The sequence below is a fragment of the Gouania willdenowi genome, chromosome 10, assembly GCF_900634775.1.
Source record: "Gouania willdenowi chromosome 10, fGouWil2.1, whole genome shotgun sequence".
Lineage (NCBI taxonomy): Eukaryota > Metazoa > Chordata > Actinopteri > Blenniiformes > Gobiesocidae > Gouania > Gouania willdenowi.
Genome location: NC_041053.1, coordinates 1,943,092 through 1,968,671, shown reverse-complemented (window position 1 = coordinate 1,968,671; position 25,580 = coordinate 1,943,092). Strand labels below are relative to the sequence as shown.

General features: G+C 39.2%; 1 protein-coding gene across 2 annotated transcripts in view; it reads left to right on the top strand.

The window, feature by feature from the left end:
- The window catches only part of LOC114471082 (interferon regulatory factor 2-like), a 26,166-nt gene extending 1,442 nt beyond the window's left edge, over positions 1-24,724 (top strand). For both annotated transcript variants that reach the window (XM_028459659.1, XM_028459657.1), the window contains exons 2-9: positions 3,245-3,337; positions 3,611-3,710; positions 8,333-8,509; positions 8,586-8,632; positions 12,652-12,748; positions 12,817-12,969; positions 19,378-19,421; positions 22,497-24,724. In XM_028459659.1, coding sequence (XP_028315460.1) covers positions 3,251-3,337; positions 3,611-3,710; positions 8,333-8,509; positions 8,586-8,632; positions 12,652-12,748; positions 12,817-12,969; positions 19,378-19,421; positions 22,497-22,685 — 894 coding nt within the window. In that variant the 5' untranslated portion in view covers positions 3,245-3,250 and the 3' untranslated portion in view covers positions 22,686-24,724. The remainder of the gene's footprint in view (positions 1-3,244; positions 3,338-3,610; positions 3,711-8,332; positions 8,510-8,585; positions 8,633-12,651; positions 12,749-12,816; positions 12,970-19,377; positions 19,422-22,496) is intronic.
- The last annotated feature ends 856 nt before the right edge of the window (positions 24,725-25,580 follow it).

Here is a 25,580-nt window from a genome sequence, read left to right as displayed (position 1 = left end):
GGGAACGACAAACGAGGAACGAGGAACGACACCAACACAACAGGGAACGACACAACAGGGAACGACACAAGAGGGAACGACACAAAGGGAACGACACAAGAGAGGAACGAGGGAACGACACAACGATCACAAGAGGAACGACACAACAGGGAACGACACCAGAGGGAACGAGGGAACGACACAACTGACACAACAGGAACGACAACAACAGGGAACGACACAACAGGGAACGACACAACAGGGAAAACGACACAAGAGGGTAAGACACAACGGGAGCGACACAACAGGGAACGAGGGAACGACTACCATACTACACAACAGGGAACGACACAACATGGAACGACACAAGTGGAACGACACAACATAGCGACACAACAGGAACGAGGTAACGACACAACGACACAACAGTAGCGACAACAGGGACTTACGACAAACGACACAACAGGGAGCGACACAAACAGGGAACGACACAGTGAATACACAACAGGGAACGACATCAAGAGGAACGACAACAGGGAACTACACAACGACACAAGAGGGAACGACACAACAGGGAATGACACAACAGGGAACGAGGGAACGACACAACGACACAACAGGGAACGACACAACAGGGAACGAGGGAACGACACAACGACCACAACATGGAACGACACAACATTTAACTCCACAACAGGGAACGACACTAAATACAGGTGAACGACACAAGATGAACTACACCAACATGGTAAACTACAAACTACACAATATTTAATACCACAATATTTGAACTACACACAAAAACCCCCCCATTTTAACTACACAACATTTAACTACACAACATTTAACTACACAACATTTATCTACACAACATTTAACTATTTAACTACACAACTACACAACATTTAACTACACAACATTTAACTACACAATATTTAACTACACAATATTTAACTACACAACATTTAACTACACAACATTTAACTACACAACATGTAACTATAGTTGTGTAACGATACGGTTCGGTTAATTTCTGGTACAGTTTGGAACAAAATGCGAAACATAAATGTTGTTGTTGTTTATGTGTAACTTTAAACCAACAATGTATTTAACATAGAATATGAAAATAAAATAAAATAATACAACACTACTGTAAAGTGTAACCTGGTAATAATAATATTCTCAAACACCAAATACATTAAATATGATAGAAATAAATAAACATAAAGTACAGCACAGTTCAACATGTTGACCTTGTTATAAATCATAACTATCAACTTTTGGATTTGAAAATAATCTAAATTTTCTTTCTCCCACTGTGATCCATCCTCTAACTAAGCTCTATATCTTTATATTTTAATATAGATGTATAAGAAATCTAAAATATCCTCTTATTAAAAACAAATATGTGATTATAATCTGATAGAACTACCTTTATTAACAGCTGATCAATATGTGACACTTATTAATCATTTAACTGAGCTTTACGTGTTGTTCTGAGAAGTTAAACTAGTATTTTATATACATAATAAGATATTATATATATATATACATATATATATATATGAAATATTATAGTTTTCTGTATCACCAAAATAGAAAACTCAATACATCTTAAATCTCGATATATCTCTCAGCCCTAATTCCTAAATTATAAAACAACCTAAATAAAAACATAAATGTGTTTATGAATCACATGTGTTTATTTAATATACTTACAGTTTATATACAAGTCATCACGTTGTATATTTACTGTTAACATTGTTTGTCTTTAAGTTAGACATTAACATTTTATGTTATTATAATTTCTCATACTCACTCATGTGGTTCTCTGATATTCACTAATAACTTATTAAACACATTTATTACAGACTTTACATTATTTAACACTTTATAAACAGTGTATATTTGTGGAGCTTGTGATTGGATGATTTTTCATGGTGACTTACGTGGTTCCTTCTGCTGTGGTAGACGTTATAATATCAGTTATTAATCTAACAGAACGTGTAACTGTGTCACATCCTGATGGTCTTTATGAAGATAAACTCTATGTTATATTTTATAACGTATTTACACCAGTTCTTAGTTTTTATCATCAGAACGTTTTCATTCATCATCTCTGTTCTGTTGGTTCTGGGTTTGTTGCTGATGTCAGCACTAATCTAATGAGAACTGTCACTCAGGTCATTTCAGGTGAAGTTCTCACGATGCTAGAGACGACGTTCAGTTTATTAAGACATATTTTAATTAGTATTACAGTAAAATACGGGATATTTACGAGAAAATACTAATACGGGACGATGGCGGGAAAGAGTTCCTATCCTGTATATCGCTCTCTTTTTTACAAATGAATCAACTAAACCTTAGTTGATTGAACATATATCAGTAATACAACATATTGATCACTCACTGATGATTGGATGATTTCATTTTTGATCTTTTAGATGAGGGCGTTCCTCTTAATGTGTCGTTAGTAAAGTGACTGTTGGTCACTTTATATTATACTTTAAAATGCTGTCACGCTGTTAGGGTTAGGGTTATCTGTAATTACCCATAGGGTTTAGTTCATAATGCTTTAATAACATAGGATTCTAACTTTTTTATGTGTATTAAAGCGTTTGTTTCTTTGATAAATCTTTAGAAGGACTTTAAAGCTCCCTGATGAGAATCAGAGTCAGACTGCTCTGATTGGTTGTTTCTTAATGTCATCAGTTAGCCACGCCCCCTGGACTCTGACCATCATAAATAACAGTTTTAAATCAAACTTTACTTTATTGCTCTCACTGTGACTACTGCGTCTGTGGACAAATATTAACTTGTCATATATTTATATATATGTATATAACAGGAGAACCAGAGAAGTCGTTGCTGTGGTTTGTCAGTGTTAATTTTAGTTTAAATAAAAACACTGGAAAACTAAAGCCAAGTTGTGTGAAAATTGTTAGAGAAAGAGTTTATGGATCAGTGGAGCTCTGCTAGCCTCAGCTAGCACCTCACTGCTAAACATGTAGCAGCTAGCACCTCAATGGTAAACATGTAGCAGCTAGCACCTCAATGCTAAACATATAGCTGCTAGCATCTCAATGCTAAACATGTAGTAGTTAGCACCTCACTGCTAAACATATAGCAGCTAGCACCTCAATGCTAAACATATAGCAGCTAACAACTCAAAATTTCTGGAGATCAAAGTGGATTTCCTAAGGAACAGTTGTGTGGATAAATGAAACATGAACATATTATTCAACATCTGTGTGTGTGTGGACAGGACACCATGCCAGTAGAAAGGATGAGGATGCGTCCATGGCTGGAGGAACAAATCTACTCCAATCAGATACCTGGACTGAAGTGGGTTAACAGAGTGAGTACCACACACACACACACACACACACACACACACACACACACACACACACAGTTCTGGTAAACGGGTGTTCATTCAGACGTGGTGTTTGGTAGAGCGCGTTGTGTCTCTGCCTGTTGGAGATTTTATTTCTTTTTTTAGCCCTCTGATGACTCTCACCACTTTTTTTGACTTCACGCACTGAGTATCTGACACTTTCTTGCTGTATTTAATAAAAAAATAAAGGTGGTACGCACACACACTGAGTTGATGGTGTGTGTTTGTCTTCAGGAGAAGAGGATTTTCCAGATCCCATGGATGCACGCTGCACGTCATGGCTGGGACCTGGAGAAGGACGCTCCTCTATTCATGAGATGGGCCATTCACACTGGTAACCATCACACACACTGATAACCAGTGATGTGCCGTGACCACTAGGGTTGGGTAGGCACGTTGCTAATCAAGACCACCAATGACAATTTCATATGTTTCTGCTGTCAAGTGTTAATTCAATTCAAATCAATTTTATTTGTATCAAGCAATTTCCAACAAAGTCATCTCAATGCACTTATCAAAATATAAAATTCATAATAAAGAAAAAACCCAACAAGATCCACATGAACAAGTATTTATCATCTAACAAAATCAACATCATAAACAACATTAAAGAAACATAAACATTTAATATATCCTCCATACTCTCCCAACAAGATAGATCCCATGACACGACAGCACATCTGTTGTTTGTGTTGGAAACACAGAAACATGGAGAAAATAACAACAACAACAACTCAGAACATTCTCAGTGAGGAGCATCCACAAAGTCAATCCTTCCTTTTGTTCCATTCACTGTAGAAAGAACCAACAATGTTCTGACCTTATCTTTGCTGAAGGTCTGGTAGCTCAGGTGTTGGTCTCCATCTTTTAAAAGATGTCGTTTCTCTATCGTCTCTTGCACTGTCATCATGACTGTAGTGTTATCCCACTAGCTAGAGAACGTAGCAGCAGTGGTCACATGGCATCTATTCACTAATGTACTGTGAACGTATGTATAGCATTTAGCATAGCACGGTTAAATGAAATGGTTTTCATCTTGGGAAACTGACTGCGCATGCACAAGCATAAAAACACGCTATGGGAACAGAGGCAGAGCAGCAATGTGCTTTTGAGAGGGGGTGTGGCCTCCTCCTGGTTCCTCCTCCTGCCTCACAGCGGAGTGAGACTGTGCAGCCGTTCCTAGAAATAGTGATGTTTAGTAATTTGGGCTATGAAAAGCACAAAATGCGGACACCCTTGGGTAGGCACTGCCTACCTTTCCTACCCTGACTGCACATCACTGATGATAATCATCACACACACACACACACACACACACACACTGACCGATAACACCATTACACTAGATTTTCATCACGCTCAATATTTGAAACATAATTATTCTTATGCAAAAAACATTTTTCACCTTTAATTATTGTGAGAAACATTTATTTTTTATTCTTTATGTAACGCTATGGTAAATGAGATGTGTTACACTGTAGTTTTTTCTTTCTTTCTGGGGGAAACTCAAAGTGTCCTTTTCTTACAAGGTGACAATATCATTTAGGTTTTTTTCAACTGTTCATATAATCAAGAAAATAAATCAATCCCCACCAAGCGCTTGGTATTAAAGGTTTTTTTTCCTCTGTATTATTCGTTGGGGCCCATACGGTGGTGCACTTTGATTACTCACGAGCACCTCATGGTCCGAGGTGAGTAAAGGCAAGGTGAGCTCCTCTCCTGAGGCCGATTGGCGTCCTGGTGCTGGTTCAGCGACACGTCAGTGGGTGACCTGGAGAGCTGCGGTGTGCGTCCAGGCACCCTGCCGTGCGCGTCCCGACACAGCTCAACAGCTGCGCCCCGCCCCGTCAGCATGGATGACCAGGTGAGCTGCAGCGTGCGTCTCCACATGGATCAACAGGTGACGGTTTCTTTCCCGTCAGCGTCAGAGCAGACGATCAACAGGTGCGTCTCTTTTTCTTTCTCTCCCAGTCCAATTACCTGCTGCCTTTTATTACCTCCCCCCGGCTCCTCCTTCATTGGACACAGAGCCCCCTGCGCCATCTCATTGGGTAGCATTAACCACACAACTACAGTGTAACACCTTTCATTTACCATAGCGTTACACTCTCCCCCACTGAGAAAACAGCACGCCCCCATGCTGACCCGCCTTTCTTAGGAAACCTGTGTAAACAGCAGATTTCTTCAATAGGAGACTCATGCAGATAAAACAGATACAATAGAAAGTAATGATGATGACTTAGACCTACAGGTCATACATTGTGCAAAAGGATTACACCACCATGTATAACAAACCGTGGGGTATTCGGGAGAATGCGTAACAGATCCCTGCACTGCTCGAATACTTTTGTGCCTAGCAACCACAGATGGCGCCTTAGACTCTCCTAGCTTTGAAAATGCCAGCTGTTCAATTGGCTTTCTTTCCCTTGCTGACCTCCTTAACACTGGTTCAGAATGGGTGTCAATAGGTAAACTTGTAGGGGTCTCAACTGAGCTTATAGGCCCCGATTCTGTGACCTCCTTTGATTCAACATTTATTAGTACTGCGACAGGGGGGTCTTCCACAGCTACTGGCACTTCTGCAACAGTGACAGGAGCGTGGACTGGCCTTGCATCCTCCTCTGAGGGAGCAGTAACGTCCATAATGTTTTCAGCTCTGACATCTTCAACGTAATGTCCATATTTAGACTCCAGGTCCGAGGAGTCTGGTTCAACATCCTTCGCTTTCAGGTAACGCAGGGCTCTTGGAGATGGAGTAGATGTTACAACAACCTCAGGATTTCATCTTACTTCTTGTCCCAAAGGTAAAAGGTGATTTCGATGCATCACTTTATGGGTCCTGACCCATCTGAAGGTTTCAGGCGGTAAACGTGGAGGTCAGGCGTTTGACTCTCTAAAACACAAGGTATCGGACACCAGCGATCAGCCAACTTTTGTTTTCCCTTTAAACCAAGGTTGCGAATGAGCACTAACCCTAACCCTGTACACTGTGATACCGGACTTTTTGATCATATCTTGTTTTGTTACTCTGATTCATCTTGGAGGAAATGGTTTGGGCCACCTAAAAGGCAGCATCCAACTCCTTCTTCATCTTTGACACTTTGATATTTTAAATAGGATGTGTCAGAGGTTCCATCAGCAGACACATCAAACTGAAGGTCAATGGGAGTCGGGCCTCTCTGCCAAACATTAAAAAAAATGGTGAAAATCCAGTGGCCTCATTGGGAGTGCAGTTGGAGGCGTGTACTAGCTGTGTAATGTGCTGACTCCATCTTGGCTTTTGTTGAGGTTTGGCTTGTTGGGGAATTATTTATTTTATTGATTATATGAACAGTTGAAAACAACCTAAATGATATTGTCACCTTGTAAAAAAATGACACTTTGAGTTTCCCCCAGAAATAAATAAATGTTTTTTGTTCTGAGTTATAATTCTGTCTCGGGCCTGGTTTATGAGATAAACAGAGAACGAGCTAATTTGCCACAATAAGCTAAAACTCAAACTACTGGTTATTTGTGTAACTTATATTTAAACTAAGGGTTACATTTACATAATTTTGTGGTTTATCCTTAAATCATGTTAAATTTAAAGGCTGCTAACGGCTGCACGGGCTTCTGTAGATTCACTCACTCACTCACTATCACGATAGCCTTTTTAGCTTTGTTGCTAGCTTGCCCACAGAGAGGCTGCTGCACACACACAAACAACACATGCACCACAGAGTTCTAGTGTAACAATTACAAATCAAACATAATGTAAATCAAGCAGCAGTAATTAACTTTCATGCAGAAAAGTCACCAATTCCATCTTCTACTCCCCCAGACCATACACTGTAAAAAAGATGGCACTCCAGCCCGGGAAAGGGGCAGGGCCTGTGAGCAACAGCTGTCAGACAGTCTATCAAACACAATCCTGGCTCTGATTCTGATTCTTTTTGCTCAGTCGCGTTGCTTTCTGGTAATGGGGCTCAATGAGCCTGTTTTTTTCACACAAACTGCTAGTTTGATGTAAAAGCTGTCCTTACATAGTGACAGCTTTAGCAAATATGACAAAAAGTCACTTTTATAAGAGTTGCAGACTGCACCTTTAAGGATAGAACATAGCTGATAGCAGGTTTGGGCTCAATTACGTCAATTACAATTATGTCTTCAATTACAACTCAATTATAATTTAGTGGCTTGCACAACTACAATTAAAATTACATTTATTATTTTTTATTTTAAATAACTCATTAAACGTAACTTCCTCTTGTGTTAGCTTTCTGTTAGCATCTCTAATGCTAACAGGTCAGTTTGACCCATGTCTTAAATCAGCTGTAAAATACACTAGTAGATATTATCTATCATGTAATTAGTAATTAGCTTCATAATCAATGAAAATATTGATATTAATATTTATGGTGTGGGCGTTTGAGCCTTTTTTTATGTCACTATACCCATAGATTTATATAATATAAAATGGTCCTAAAGAGGCATAACAGGTAGTGTGTAAAGTTGATCTGAAACACATTTATTAATTATTAACTACGTATGTGTAATAATAGAGCTGTAATACCAATTTAATTATGTTTAATTGAATTGGAATTGACAGTTTTTATAGAATATTCACGTCCAATTACAAAGTCAATTATCTGAACTCAATTGCGATAACAACAGTAACAGATTCTTTCAATTACAATTCTAATTACATTACAATTGTAATTAATTATCATTTCCAATTAGAATAGTAATTGGCCTGATAGGTCGTCAGAGCATGTGATTGGCTGTAGGAGGAACCAGTGGTAATAATGGACTGATCCTTATAGTGAAATGACAGAATCTAAAGGTGTGTTTAACTCATTTATTAGTTTCATTTCATGACTCAGATGGGTTTGGACAAACCTTGTGGGTGGAGCATAAGCAGGATTAAAGATGTATTATGAATAGTTGAGTAGTGAGCTGTTGTGTGTCGTGGCTCAGGTAAATACCAGCCTGGTGTGGACCGCCCCGACCCAAAGACGTGGAAGGCAAACTTCCGCTGTGCCATGAACAGTCTGCCCGACATCGAGGAAGTGAAAGACAGAAGCATCAAAAAGGGAACCAATGCTTTTCGCGTTTACAAGATGTTGTCGTTTGCAGAGAGAAGTGCAAAGAAAGGTGAGGGTTTCCTCTCTCCTGATTGGCTCAGACAGAGCACGCAATCATTTTGTTTGTTTGTTTGTGTCTGATTCAGGAAAGAAGAGGACGGACAAGGACGGGAAGGCCCCAGCACACACTGAGGTATATTCCTCTCCTGCTGTGAACTAACACACGTTAGCTTCATCACCTGAGCTCTGACAGTGAGGAACCGGTCTGACCGGTCGGCGCTACATGCTAATGTAGCGACAAACAAAGAACAAGTCAGGGAAAACAGTCAGTGGAACACAGACTGAGACTGAGTGGAATTTGGTTCTCATGGTTCTAGTGGTTCTAGTGGTTTTGATGGTTCTAGTGGTTTTGATGGTTCTAGTGGTTTTGATGGCTCACAAGGTTCTTGTAGTTCTAGTGGTTCTAGGGGTTTTGATGGTTATGATGGTTTTTATGGTTTTGATGGTTCTGTTGGTTTTTATGGTTCACATGGTTCTGGTGGTTGACATGGTTTTGATGGTTCTAGTGGTTTTTATGGCTCACATGGTTCTAGGAGTTCTAGTGGTTCTAGGGGTTTTGATGGTTCTGATGGTTTTTATGGTTTTTATGGTTCACATTTTTCTGATGGTTCTAGTGGTTTTGATGGCTCACATGGTTCTAGTAGTTCTAGTGGTTCTAGGGGTTTTGATGGTTATGATGGTTTTTATGGTTCACATGGTTCTGATGGTTCACATGGTTCTGGTGGTTCTAGTGGTTCACATAGTTTTGATGGTTCTAGTGGTTCACATGGTTTTGATGGTTCTAGTGGTTTTTATGGTTCACATGGTTCTAGTGGTTTTGATGGCTCACATGGTTCTTGTAGTTCTAGTGGTTCTAGGGGTTTTGATGGTTATGATGGTTTTTATGGTTTTGATGGTTCTGTTGGTTTTTATGGTTCACATGGTTCTGATGATTCACATGGTTCTGGTGGTTGACATGGTTTTGATGGTTCTAGTGGTTTTTATGTTCTGATGGTTCTAGTGGTTCACATGGTTTTGATGGTTCTAGTGGTTTTTATGGCTCACATGGTTCTAGGAGTTCTAGTGGTTCTAGGGGTTTTGATGGTTCTGATGGTTTTTATGGTACACATGGTTCTGATGGTTCACATGGTTCACATGGTTCACATGGTTCACATGGTTCTGATGGTTCACATGGTTCACATGGTTCTGATGGTTCACATGGTTCTGGTGGTTGACATGGTTTTGATGGTTCTAGTGGTTCACATGGTTTTGATGGTTCTAGTGGTTTTTATGTTTCTGATGGTTCTAGTGGTTTTTATGTTTCTGATGGTTCTAGTGGTTGTGATCAAACACATGGTCATGTGACCTCACAGAGTCATTCTGCTCACTGTCTAAGGAACCTGGGCACGGGGGCCAAATATGGCCATTTAAAAGCATCCCAATGGGCCCGCAAAGTAAAAATGGCTGAGGAAACTTAGTTGTGTACATTTTGTAAATGACCAAATAATGGACTTGTGGATATCTTAGAATATTAATAATAATAATAATAACAACTAGAATATTTGCATTTCCTGAAGAAAATGCAAGTGAGGATGGAGGTGCTGGCCTGCGTTGCACTGTATTAGCTTAGCATTACATTAGCATGAGCCTAGCATTAGAATTAACATTGGCCTAGTGTTAGCAATAACCTAGCAATATCATTAGCTTAGCATTAGCAATAGCATTAGCCTAACATTAACACTAACCTAGCATTAGTCAAGCAATAACATTATCCTAGCATTAGTAGTAGCCTAGCAATAATATTAACCTAGCATTAGCAATAGCCTAGCATTAGCAAAGCCCAGTGTTGTGCTAGTTACTGAAAAAAAGTAACTAGTTACCGTTACGAGTTACTTCATTCACAAAGTAACTCAGTTACTATTTTGATTACTTACACTGGTTTGAATCCCTCCTACCACTACTATTAATATTGTTTTAGATAAAAGCCTCTGATAAATGAAATGTTATTGTTTCCAACCCTACAGTTTATAATTATTTACAGTAACAGAACTAAACTCTGCTCAGTATTAATCTTTACCAACACCAATCTGACTGAAACACTAAGTATTATTTTAATACCGGTTTATTTACCTGAGACCAGCAGAAACTGTAAAAAGTGGCTTCAGCATCATAAAAGAGTTGTGTTTAGCCTTAGAATGTTCCCTTACAGCTTTAGTACAAAAACTAGCAACAATGTACAACATAAACACAAAAAACCTTCTAAAATAAATAAATTAAAACAATCTGAATTAACATTAGGAATACATTTTGACCAACTCTGCTTTACAAAAACTGCTGTTGTATATGCTCATAAAAATAAATATGGAAAAAAAAAATCACAGCATTTAACGAGCTGCTGTTAGCGCTGACTCAGCAGTAGCGACTGCTTATATACAACAATATACCGTGCAATAGTTTTGTTGATCTGTCCCTGGATAACAGTCACAGTCCATTAAAATCCATACGCTGTTGTTTTGGTGCAGAGGCTTCCATCACGTCCGCCAACGCTGCGTTAGCTTAGCTTCACTGATGCTTGTATCTTTTGGAGACAGACAATGTTTCCGTTGGCACGACATCCCGCAAAAATATGTAGCGCCACTGATTTTAAGTAAAAGTTTATTTATATAGCACCTTTCAGCAGGAATGTCACAAAGTGCTTCACAATCAGAAAAAAATAAAATAAAAATAAAACAGTTAATATAAAAACAGTCACAACGTAAAATGCAGACAGATTAGCTATAGACATGTGTGAACAGATAGGTCTTCAGTTGCTTTTTAAAATGTCCACAGAGGTCAGGGCTCTGAGTTCTGGGGGAAGACCGTTCCAAGTTTGAAAGGCCACAACCTGAAAGGCACAGTCACCTTTGGTTTTTAACCTTGTGTGAGGAACAACCAGCAGGTCCCTGAGGTCCTCTGACCAGGGTAGTATGAGGCCTCAGTGACATAAGATGGAGCTTGACCATGCAAGGTTTTAAACACAATAATAACAACTTTGGATTGGATACAAAAAGTGAGGAGGAGCCAGTGTAAAGATATAGGAATAGGTGTCACATGAGAACATCTGGATGATCCAGTCAACAGTTTGGCAGCAGCGTTCTGGACCACTTGTAAAGTGACACTAAGACATGTAATCAGTGAATTACAATAATCAAGCCTTGATGAAACCAAAGCATGGACAATCGTCTCCAGCTCAGCTCTGGATACAACAGATCTGAGTTTTGCTGTATTCCGTAGGTGATAAAAGGATGAGCGTACCTAACTATTTACATGCTGGTCTAGACTCAGAGCATGACCAATATGGACCTTCAGATTATCAGTAGAGGAAATAAAACAAGACATTTCTTTACCTCAGGAACAACATGGTCAGGAGCAGAGATAAGAACATCTGTCTAATCAGTGTTCACCCTGAGAAAATGACTTGACATCCAAGCTTTTATGCATTTTACACAGACAGGACGTATACTGCAGCTAGCCAAGTAACGGACAAACACACCATATAGTAACGGTAACAGTGTTTATTTCTTTAAAAAATATTGTGTTAGAGTTACTGCCAAAAGTTACCGCCCAACACTGCTAAGCATTAACCTAGAAATAGCTGAACATTAGCATTAAGGTTGGAATGTGTTGAAAAAATTGAAAAAGTAGAAATGTTGAAGGTCTTATCTGGAAGTGAACAGACAGCTGAACATGTTGAAGGTCTAATGGTTGAAATCAGTTGAAGAATGACTAACAGCTGAAGTTCAGAGTTGAAGGTTTAAAATTTGGAAGTAGAACTTCACAATTATCATTGAATTTGTCACAAATAAATTGAAACTTTGTGATATCTTCAGGGTTTTCTAATGCTTGTAGAACATGATGGAAGTCATTTTTACTCTCAGATTATTGAAAGAAACCTCACATTTCCAAAATCCTGCTCAGTCCTCAAATGATTTGACCAGATTTCTCTAAATGAAATAAATCTGGTCCCTCCCTGTCCCCTATTGGTTGGATATTGTTAGTGCCTTTCATAGTACTTACTACATACTTTATGTAAGTTATACATGGAAATGGTTTGATTCTAAACCTCTGGGATCAAACCCTGAACTAAATAAATTGGTTCTCAAACTGTGGTTCTGTTCCCTGTGTGTCCATCAGGGGGCGTGGCCATCTCCAACCTCTGAGGCTTCTGATGACATCAAACAGGAAACCATCAAAGAGGAAACATTCGAGGTCACGTTGACAGACGGTGAAGGTAACACAGCCTACATGATGACATCACAGGTGGGCGTGGTTTAACAGCTGTGTCCTGTTGTCCTCCAGCCAATCAGTGCACCGAAGACCACCCTCTGATCACCAGTGAACAGCTGCCATTCGTCTGTCAGACAGTGGAGGTGACCACTGAGAGTGAAGAACAGCTGGTTAGCTCCTCCCACTCCTACCCTCTGCAGATATCACCTGTGTCCTCCTACTGTGGTATGACACACACATGCACACACTCTACAACCTATGATAAACTTTCAGTATAAACCTGTAAAGGCTGAAACATACTCGCGTACAACACCGTGTAGTTGTTTCCATTCAAATTCTGCATTTCCCACAATCCTTAGCTCTTCTTTGTAGTTCTTGTTCTTTTGGAACGTGTTTTAAAGATCTCTGTACCAGGGTTGGTGTCAATTGACCTTTTTCATGACAGCCGGAAGTAGCGCCTCCTGATGCCGAGTCACTTCCTGTTATTGCAGGTCTAAGGGAAAATGGCTCTTATTTAATCCATTTGCCAGCTTTTTTGTTTGCTTAAGCGGAGGCGATCGCTGCGGCAAATACCTGAACAAATGTACTTGATAAGGGGTAGAAGTTATTCCGTGAAGAATATATCCACAGCTATCAAGGTAAGAAAAGAAGGAGCTTCGTGAACTAACCACTGGCTACACTAGCTGGTGGTATATAACTACACACTGGTTCTGTATCACGTCCTGCAAATGTAGTAATGGTTATATTTGACTAAAATTATTTTATGTGACAAATATATGCAATTTACCATGACAAATTTATACAAATGACCATCTTAGATATTTACCTGTGGGTGGATGTGCCACATAATGGTGGTCTGCAGTAGCAGCTTTAGCATAGCTAGCTTGCTGTGAGAGGACAAGCTGCCGTTTCTGAGCCCTCTCGAAGGCAGACTTCCTCTTAGGTGGTGTGATAAAATTATTGCAGGGAAAAAGAGATGGAACAGCTTAACTTTTAAGGCGGCTGATGGTGACTAGATCTGCTGACTAAATCCTCCTGAGTGAAGTGCCGGTGTAGTGTAGAATACAGATTTCAGAACCTCATCCCTCCTAAGTGCTTAGATCCGCCGCCTCCGTTGGTCTGGGTTTGTCTGAAAAGCATGGTTAGAGTTTAGACAGGTACGGACCCTGGTAGCTGAACGCTCTGCCTCCTGTTCTACATCTAGATACGTTAAGAACTTCCAGAAGACCATCAGACTGAGAGCAGAGTGATCTACCTGGATGATAGGACACTAACAGGTCTCTATAGATATACAGGAGCTAGATCATGTAGAGCTTTGTATGCTAACAGGATAATTTTAAACTCTATTTTAGATTTTACAGGAAGCCAATGAAGAGAAGCCAATACTGTAGAAATATGTCTCTCCTGTTAGTACCTGTTAGTATTCTAGCTGCAGCATTCTGAATTAACTGGAGACTTTTTAGTGAGTTACTAGAACATCCTGACAGTATAGAGTTACACTAATCTAATCTAGATGTAACACATGCATGGATTAGTTTTTCAGCATCACTCTGGGTCAAGATATTCCTGATTTTATAGATATTACAGAGGTAGAAGAAGGCTGTCCTTGTGATTTGTTTAATATTAGAATTAAAGGATAAGTCAGTATCAAAGATAATGTCTAAGTTTTTAACTGTGGTGCTGAGTGACAGAGTGATGTCATCTAGAGACACTATTTACTCTGATAATTTATCTCTGAGGTGTTTTGGACCAAATAAAATCACTTTGGTTTTATCCTGGTTAAGAAGGAGAAAGTTACGACTCATCCAGGATGTGATGTCATTAAGACAAACCTGGAGTTTTAATAACTGATGAGTTTCATCTGATTTCATTGAGAGATAAAGCTGTGTATCATCTGCATAGCAATAGAAATGTATATAATGTTCTGATAATGTTACCTAGTGGAAGCATATATAATGTAAAGAGTATTGGTCCTAGAACTGAACCTTGTGGAACTCCATGATTAACTCTGGCTGAGGACAGATTATTAACATGAACAAAGTGGTTCTGTCTGATACGTAGGATTTAAAACCAACCCAGCGCTGTTTCTTTAATCCCAAAAACACTTTTCAGTCTCTGCAGCAGTAGATGATGATCCACTGTATCAAAGGCTGCACTGAGATCTAAGATCACCAGAACTGAGACCAACCCTCTGTCTGAGGCTAAGAGGAGATCATTGGTTACTTTTACTAAGACAGTCTCTGTGCTGTGATTGGCTCTAAAGCCAGACTGAAAGCTCTCTATGAATGTGATCACATAGTTGACCTTCAATGACTTTTTCAATAATTTTGTAAATAAAAGGTAGATTAGATATTGGTCTATAATTGGACAAGTCACTTGGATCAAAGGTTGTTTTTTAAGGAGAGGTTTGATTACAGTGGTTTTAAAGGCCTGTGGTTCATAACCTGTTACTAGAGATGTATTAATGTAGTTCATCATATTAGTGCTGATTAGTGGAAGAACATCTTTAAATAGTGGAGTTGGGATTGGATCTAAAAGACAGGTTGTTGGTTTAGAAGCACTAACTATTGAGGTCAGTTCAGATAAACCAGTTGGAGTGAAACTATGTCAATAATGAGCCTGGCTACGGTGTTGAATAGAAACTGAAGGTCAGAAGGACCGCTGTCTGTGGTAGCTGCTACATCGTTAGCATTGAGGTGCTAGCTGCTATATAGTTAGCATTGAGATGCTAGCTGTTACATAATTAGCATTCAGGTGCTAACTGCTACATTGTTAGCATTTAGGTGCTAGCTGCTACATAGTTAGCATTGAGGTGCTAGCTGCTACATAGTTAGCATTGAGGTGCTAGCTGCTACATAGTTAGCATTGGGGTGTTAGCTGCTACATGTTAGCATTGAGGTGCTAGCTGCTACATGATATTTAGCATTGAGGTGCTAGCTGCTATATAGTTAGCATTGAGGTGGTTAGTACGTTAATATGAGTAGTACGTTAGCATGAGTAGTATGTTAGGATGAGTTATTAGCTGGGTGGGAGAAGGAGGAACTGGTGAGATTATGGTGCTACAGAGTGATATTGTCACGTATCCATCAGCTCACAGCACCACACCCTAACACAGAACATGTGTGGACCTGAGTGGATTATTGATAATGTTGTGATCGTGAGATAAAACTAACCGGGTTAAACGGGTCATTGCTGCGTGTTGGTAGGAATAGGAAGTTACGTCTGTGTACAGACTAACGGGAGGGAAAGTTGGAGGAACGTCAAAATACAGTAAGAAATCCATTCAACTCTGACATAAACAGCAAAATAATAATAATTTTTCCATCAAAAGCCTGGTCTCAGTGTTTTTTTTAATGTTTTATATAAGGAAACGATGTTCAGATGTTAGAGTTGTCACTAAAGCAAAAAAATAGGTTAAAGTCACTGACAGGATTTTTTTTTAGAAAAAGGCTTTTTTTCTCAGCTTTTTGCTCTGAAACTGTTGATTTATGTAAAACTTGCTCTATTCAACGGCTGATTACAAAGAACGGAACGAGCCAGAAACAAATATTTTTTTAATGAAAGTAAAGACTTCAATCTTACAGAATCTGTTGTCAGATTTCAGAAAATATTTTGTGGGTCTTTAAAATCAGTCAAAATGCTCAAAAACGGCTGGTACTGAGGGGGTTGAAAATCTGAGACTGGCTGGCACTGAATGAGTTAATATGAGGAGTACGTTAAGACGAGTAGGACGTTAAGACGAGTAGTACGTTAAGACGAGTAGGACGTTTAGACGAGTAGGACGTTTAGACGAGTAGTACGTTAAGACGAGTAGTACGTTAAGACGAGTAGGACGTTAAGACGAGTAGGACGTTAAGACGAGTAGGACGTTAAGACGAGTAGTACGTTTAGACGAGTAGTACGTTAAGACGAGTAGGACGTTTAGACGAGTAGTACGTTAAGACGAGTAGTACGTTAAGACGAGTAGGACGTTAAGACGAGTAGGACGTTAAGACGAGTAGGACGTTAAGACGAGTAGTACGTTTAGACGAGTAGTACGTTAAGACGAGTCGTACGTTAAGACGAGTAGGACGTTAAGACGAGTCGTACGTTAAGACGAGTAGGACGTTAAGACGAGTCGTACGTTAAGACGAGTAGTACGTTAAGACGAGTAGTACGTTAAGACGAGTAGTACGTTAAGACGAGTCGTACGTTAAGACGAGTAGTACGTTAAGACGAGTCGTACGTTAAGACGAGTAGTACGTTAAGACGAGTCGTACGTTAAGACGAGTAGGACGTTAAGACGAGTCGTACGTTAAGACGAGTAGTACGTTAAGACGAGTAGGACGTTTAGACGAGTAGTACGTTTAGACGAGTAGTACGTTAAGACGAGTCGTACGTTAAGACGAGTCGTACGTTAAGACGAGTCGTACGTTAAGACGAGTAGGACGTTAAGACGAGTAGGACGTTAAGACGAGTCGTACGTTAAGACGAGTCGTACGTTAAGACGAGTCGGACGTTAAGACGAGTAGGACGTTAAGACGAGTAGGACGTTAAGACGAGTAGTACGTTAGTATGAGTAGTACGTTAGTATGAGTAGTACGTTAGTATGAGTAGTACGTTAGTATGAGTAGTACGTTAGTATGAGTAGTACGTTCGTATGAGTAGTACGTTCGTATGAGCAGTAAGTTAGTGTGAGTAGAACGTTAGTATGAGTAGTACGTTAGTATGAGTAGTACGTTAGTATGAGTAGTACGTTAGTATGAGTAGTACGTTAGTATGAGTAGTACGTTAGTATGCGTAGTACGTTAGTATGCGTAGTACGTTAGTATGCGTAGTACATTAGTATGAGTAGTACGTTAGTATGCGTAGTACGTTAGTATGCGTAGTACGTTAGTATGAGTAGTACGTTTGTATGAGTAGTACGTTAGGATGAGTAGTAAGTTAGTATGAGTAGTAAGTTAGTATGCGTAGTACGTTTGTATGAGTAGTACGTTCGTATGAGCAGTACGTTAGTATGAGCAGTACGTTCGTATGAGTAGTAAGTTCGTATGAGTAGTAAGTTAGGATGAGTAGTAAGTTAGGATGAGTAGTAAGTTAGGATGAGTAGTAAGTTAGTATGAGTAGTACGTTAGTATGAGTAGTACGTTAGTATGAGTAGTACGTTAGTATGAGTTGTACGTTAGTATGAGTAGTACGTTAGTATGAGTAGTACTTGAGTATGAGTTGTTTGTTCGTATGAGTAGTACGTTAGTATGAGTAGTACGTTAGTATGAGTAGTATGTTAGTATGAGTAGTACGTTAGTATGCGTAGAACGTTAGTATGCGTAGTACGTTAGTATGAGTAGTACGTTTGTATGAGTAGTACGTTAGTATGCGTAGAACGTTAGTATGCGTAGTACGTTAGTATGCGTAGTACGTTAGTATGCGTAGTACGTTAGTATGCGTAGTACGTTAGTATGAGTAGTAAGTTAGGATGAGTAGTACTTGAGTATGAGTTGTTTGTTCGTATGAGTAGTACGTTAGTATGAGTAGTACGTTAGTATGAGTAGTACGTTAGTATGAGTAGAACGTTAGTATGAGTAGAACGTTAGTATGAGTAGTACGTTAGTATGAGTAGTACGTTAGTATGCGTAGAACGTTAGTATTGCGTAGTACGTTAGTATGCGTAGTACGTTAGTATGAGTAGTAAGTTAGGATGAGTAGTAAGTTAGGATGAGTAGTACGTTAGTATGAGTAGTACGTTAGTATGAGTAGTACGTTAGTATGAGTAGTACGTTAGGATGGGTAGTACGTTAGTATGGGTAGTACGTTAGTATGGGTAGTACGTTAGGATGGGTAGTACGTTAGTATGAGTAGTACGTTAGTATGAGTAGTTCGTTAGTATGAGTAGTACGTTAGTATGAGTAGTTAGTTAGTATGAGTAGTACGTTAGTATGAGTAGTACGTTAGGATGGGTAGTACGTTAGTATGGGTAGTACGTTAGTATGGGTAGTACGTTAGGATGGGTAGTACGTTAGTATGAGTAGTACGTTAGCATGAGTAGTACGTTAGCATGAGTAGTACGTTAGCATGAGTAGTACGTTAGTATGAGTAGTACGTTAGTATGAGTAGTACGTTAGTATGAGTAGTACGTTAGTATGAGTAATATGTTAGTATGAGTAGTACGTTAGTATGAGTAGTACGTTAGCATGAGTAGTACGTTAGCATGAGTAGTACGTTAGTATGAGTAGTACGTTAGTATGAGTAGTACGTTAGTATGAGTAGTACGTTAGTATGAGTAATATGTTAGTATGAGTAGTACGTTAGTATGAGTAGTACGTTAGTATGAGTAGTACGTTAGTATGAGTAGTACGTTAGGATGAGTAGTACGTTAGGATGTATCTAAGCATTTTTTCCTGCTGAGTCACTACATATCTCTATTATTTTTACAGGAATGTCCATGAACTGTTGGTTAACTTTTATTCTGAAGGGTTCTTTTTCTTCTTTCTGTTTCGTGTGTGTGTGTGTGTGTGTGTGTGTGTGTGTGTGTGTGTGTGTGTGTGTGTGTGTGTGTGTGTGTGTGTGTGTGTGTGTGTGTGTGTGTGTGTGTGTGTGTGTGTGTGTGTGTGTGTGTGTGTGTGTGTGTGTGTGTGTGTGTGTGTGTGTCTACAGGCAGTGACGAAGATGAAGACAGCGGTGCAGAGGAAAACAAAGAGGTTAGACTTTTACAGTGTGTGTGTGCGTGTGTGTGTGTGTGTGTGGCCTTCTGTGTGAAACATTAACATGTTGTAAAGTTGTTTTATTGCTGACTCATGATTCGTTAAACATTAATGAGCATGTGTGTGTAACTGTAGCTGGATCTTTCTGTGTAATAGTTGATATTCAGATATTATTAGTGATAATATTCTTCACTAATCATCTCAGTGAGAGCAACACGGTGCTGTAGTAGAGTTTACATGTTCTCCCATCAGCTTATTTATCTTCATTTCATTTGAACAGAAAGACATGTATAATATAAGTTCAATGAGTGGAAGTGTCTCCATGGTAACACTGAGAACAGGAAGTAGAGATGAAACGTCTAAAGTAAAACTTATCTAATCTAATGAAGTCATGTGACTATTCTATATATCAAATCTAATTTATTCTTCCATGTGATCCTGTTTACAATATCTACATCAGTACATTTCACATGTCAGAATAAGAGCATGTTGAACACCAAGTCTTATTAGACACGCCCCTTTTTGTTCAATAAAAGAACGTCCAACTAGATGGTCGTCGATCAATTCTGTGAGATTTATTTAACATTATAACAGGCACAACGTTACCAAATCAATTGTTTGATTTACAGATGTCTGTAGTTTAACGTATGTTTGACTTACAGATGTCTGTAGTTTAACGTATGTTTGACTTACAAATGTCTGTAGTTTAACGTGTGTTTGACTTACAGATGTCTGTAGTTTAACGTATGTTTGACTTACAGATGTCTGTAGTTTAACGTATGTTTGACTTACAAATGTCTGTAGTTTAACGTATGTTTGATTTACAGATGTCTGTAGTTTAACGTGTGTTTGACTTACAGATGTCTGTAGTTTAACGTGTGTTTGACTTACAGATGTCTGTAGTTTAACGTATGTTTGACTTACAGATGTCTGTAGTTTAACGTATGTTTGACTTACAAATGTCTGTAGTTTAACGTATGTTTGACTTACAGATGTCTGTAGTTTAACGTGTGTTTGACTTACAGATGTCTGTAGTTTAACGTGTGTTTGACTTACAGATGTCTGTAGTTTAACGTGTGTTTGACTTACAGATGTCTGTAGTTTAACGTGTGTTTGACTTACAGATGTCTGTAGTTTAACGTGTGTTTGACTTACAGATGTCTGTAGTTGAACGTGTGTTTGACTTACAGATGTCTGTAGTTTAACGTGTGTTTGACTTACAGATGTCTGTAGTTGAACGTGTGTTTGACTTACAGATGTCTGTAGTTGAACGTGTGTTTGACTTACAGATGTCTGTAGTTTAACGTGTGTTTGACTTACAGATGTCTGTAGTTGAACGTATGTTTGACTTACAGATGTCTGTAGTTTAACGTGTTTTTGACTTACAGATGTCTGTAGTTTAACGTGTGTTTGACTTACAGATGTCTGTAGTTTAACGTGTGGTTTGACTTACAGATGTCTGTAGTTTAACGTATGTTTGACTTACAGATGTCTGTAGTTTAACGTGTGTTTTGACTTACAGATGTCTGTAGTTTAACGTGTGTTTGACTTACAGATGTCTGTAGTTTAACGTGTGTTTGACTTACAGATGTCTGTAGTTTAACGTGTGTTTGACTTACAGATGTCTGTAGTTTAACGTGTGTTTGACTTACAGATGTCTGTAGTTTAACGTGTGTTTGACTTACAGATGTCTGTAGTTTAACGTGTGTTTGACTTACAGATGTCTGTAGTTAACGTGTGTTTGACTTACAGATGTCTGTAGTTTAACGTGTGTTTGACTTACAGATGTCTGTAGTTTAACGTGTGTTTGACTTACAGATGTCTGTAGTTTAACGTGTGTTTGACTTACAGATGTCTGTAGTTGAACGTGTGTTTGACTTACAGATGTCTGTAGTTTAACGTGTGTTTGACTTACAGATGTCTGTAGTTTAACGTGTGTTTGACTTACAGATGTCTGTAGTTTAACGTGTGTTTGACTTACAGATGTCTGTAGTTTAACGTATGTTTGACTTACAGATGTCTGTAGTTTAACGTGTGTTTGACTTACAGATGTCTGTAGTTTAACGTGTGTTTGACTTACAGACGTCTGTAGTTTAACGTGTGTTTGACTTACAGATGTCTGTAGTTTAACGTGTGTTTGACTTACAGATGTCTGTAGTTTAACGTGTGTTTGACTTACAGATGTCTGTAGTTTAACGTGTGTTTGACTTACAGATGTCTGTAGTTTAACGTGTGTTTGACTTACAGATGTCTGTAGTTTAACGTGTGTTTGACTTACAGATGTCTGTAGTTTCATAAATTTTACATTTTATAAATGTGTTTAATTTGAACAATAGTAGTTTTTAATTCTACAACCTGATCCCAGTGACAACAAAACCTCTGTCTGAGTGAAGTGTGAACAAATGCTGTTTTCATCTGTGATTCATATACATTTATTATAAATATGCTCTGGAACTCAGTTATTTTTGATTTTCCACATGGTCAAGACAATTTTTAACTGAAAAAATCTGCAAATTTCAAAATTTTACCTCCAATGAAAAGTGAATTTGTGTGATGTGTTGGACCTTTTTAATTTATAATTCTTATGGTTTTCTTTTGGAACAGGAAAACTTGGTCAGATCTCATTACAATATGTGAAATATGGGACAATTAGAGATCAATTATAAACAATGCTCATCAAAAGTATACTTTACTTTATGTAATATGCCAATATATTTACTTACTTTTTTCTATTCTATATATAGGATAGTCATGAGAGGAAATGAGGACAATGTCCCTTTATGTGATTGGTTATTGATCCAATTATTTTATTATCTTTTATTTATATCATATATCGATTTTTATTTATTCATTTATTTTATTATTTATTTTTAAAGTATTTTATATTTGTTTTTAAAGTTTTTTATTATTGTTTTTATGTGATTTATTATTGTTTTTATGTGATTTATTATTGTTTTATTATTTATTTATTTACATATATTTTAAGTGATTAATTTAATCATTTAATACTTAATATTGTTTATTGATTGATAGCTTATTGTTATGTGACGATGACTTCCTGTTTCCTGTCAGCGTGAGGGGGGGCGTGTTGTCGTCCTACAGTCGGTCAGTTCTCAGGATCCCCCCGTGCTCCCTCCCCAGCATGGCGTCCTTCGTGTGTCCCACCAACCTCAGGGTGACCAGCCTGAGAGACCCCGCCCCCCTCATCAGCTACCACAGCCCCCAGTGGACACAGCACTGCCCCACCCCCACCAGCAGTAGCCCCACCCCTGAGACACGAGCCAGCGTCATCATGAAAACCTCTGATGTCACTTCCTCCTGACCTCTGACCCCAGACCAGGTAGTAGCACAGGAGCTAGCGTTAGCTTCCTGCTGCAGCTCTCAGACTATAGCTGATACCTTCAGGAAGATGCTCCATTCTTACATCCAGCTGTAAACACACGTGCACAATGTGGTGAGTGTGCATGTGGTAATCATTCAGGCTCCTCCCCCTTTATCACTGTTTCTAATTATTATTATTAGTGATCAATCTACTCTGTTCACTTTGCCTTTGATTTACATCCTCTACACACAGAGCCCCGCCCACTACCATCAGACCACCAGTGGGTGAATGCTAAGCTAAGCTAACATGCTAATGTTCATGTGCTATCAGAGTTCACTACAGTCAAACATGTCAGGAGATCAAATAAAACCTTAACATTATTTTAAAAAAGACACACACACACACACACACACACACACACACACACACACACACACACACACGTACGTCCTGTCCTTTAAACCTGATGCTAATCATGCACGTAGCTCTGATTGGATGATAGCGCGCTGCTTCAGCACCTTCACAATAGAGTGTGTGTGTGCGTGTGCATGTGCTTGTGCTGTCTGTCTGTAGTGGGAGGAGTCAAATAATGAAAGTGAAGGTTTCTCTAAATGTGATGAAGAGAAGGGGGAGGAGTCTAATGGACAGAACAACATGTTCATGGTGACAGGGTACCAATGTCTGTTAGCTGTTAGCAAGCTAACACCATAGAGGGTTTTCACGGTGCGTCATCAACCCAGTAGTCGCCATATTGGAGATACTCAGCAGATAAACAAAGCGCACGCACACAATTTCGAGAGGAAATAATGAATTATTGCCGTGTTTTTGGCTGTACCAATCAGCCCCTCATCTCCCATCTTTAAATCCAGTTTCAGGTCCAGTTGGTTCTCCAGGGAGCGGACGTTAGAACGCAGGATGGAAGGAAGTGTCTCTGACGATTAGCTTTTAGCTTGGTTGCTAGCCCCGCTCCTGCTTTTGATCACATCGCATACGTCTCCTTCACTGGTGGACGCCGCTGGTACGAGGCTCCGCTGTTTCCTAGGTCGCTGCATGTAGTCGACGTAGCAAAGGATCGAGGTCTAGAGTTGTCTCATCTAATGGACTGTAACTGTTTAATTTTGCCTAAATCTAAGCTTGCCTGGTGGTGGTATACTATTATTTACAGTAAATGATCTGACTGAGTTATCTGCTGATATATATATATATGTTGCTAACGCTAGCCTCTGCAGCCCCAGCCAACCTCCAAACTTCTATAAGATTTAAGGTCTTCTGCTGTGTAGGGCGTGGTGAAATCCAGGTAGTTGATGATATCAGGATACGTCATAGACTGAAGACTCTCTGGGTCGTCATTGATCCGAGACGAGGGAGCGACTCGTATGGATCTGCATCACCTATAAACCATATTTTTTCCAAATATTGTGACCAAGTCCTTCCCTGTATGCCTTTGCATCTATAACGCATTTTGAGGAGCTTTTCTGTGTTTTATCCATCTCACTGTTTACCTCCGAGTGCCTCCAACATGGCCGCCCATCCGGGTTAGTACCTGTAATGTGACGTAGATGAAAACCCTCTATAGAACCAATAGGAAAGGATGAGCTGAACACTGGATGAATGAGTGAATGAATGAATGAGGTTCAGATTCATTGACGTTAATCAAAGCTACAGTCCACTTCTAATGTCTGTTCAGTCTCTTATTGTGAAAGGGTGAGACTCCCTTCCTCCTCACACATGTTTGATGTGAGTGACATTAAAGCTGAGTGAGTGAATGATGTGGATCAGGATCAGGATCAGGATCAGGATCAGGTGGTTCTGGTTGAACCGGTTTATCCAACACTTCCTGTTTTATTCTGACATGAGTCACTGAGGTGTGTTTGTTTAAATCTATGTTTTTATCTTTAAAGCAAAAACAACTTCACCACAATGTGCCATTAATAATGAATCAATGTGTAAATATGAAATAAAGAGGCTTTTATATTGATTCTCTGACTCATTGATACACACACACACACACACACACACATGCACTGTGTGTGTGACGTGTTTCAGTTTCACTTGCTCTTTTTACTTCTCCTTCTGCTTCTTGTTTGTTTGTCCAGTGAACGTTTACCTCGTTGCCTTGGCAACCACAAAGATCAGCGAGCACATGAGTTGTACATGTTATTACTGTGTGTGTGTGTGTGTGTGTGTGTGTGTGCGCGTGTGCGTCAGGTTCAATCATTTTCCCTGAAACACACACGTGTGAAGACACCTGGTGTTCAGTGATGGAACTACAGCCCATTATCAGGTGTTTATATACTGGAGGGTTTGGATTCAATTACATTTTTAACTTACAATTACATCTTCAACTATCCATGTTCAATTACAACTCACTTATGATTACTGTGACTGACATTTTCTCCAAATAAAATTACAATTGTTTTTCCTGTGAAAGTCAATAACAATTACATTCTCAACTACTAAAGTTCATTTACAATTCATCCCAAGTATTGAGTCTTTATTAAATAGCCTTATTAAATGTTATCTTCCTCTTGTGTTAGCGTTCTGTTAACGCTGAGATACATGTTTTTAATGGTTGTTCTCAGCTTCAGCTCAAAATGTGACTCGTACAGAGCCTGAATGTTCTCACACTGTACGTTCATACACGACACGTCAGGGTCTTGTTTCCGGAAATGCTACGTACAAATTAGAAGAAGAAGAAAAACACTGAAGCGTCGCCATTAAAACAGATGAAGAAGAAAAACCCGGAAGTGGAGAGACGCTCACACATCTCAGCGAATGGATGGACCAGGAACTGGATGGACAGACGTGGGCATGACAGTCCGTTAATTTTACAG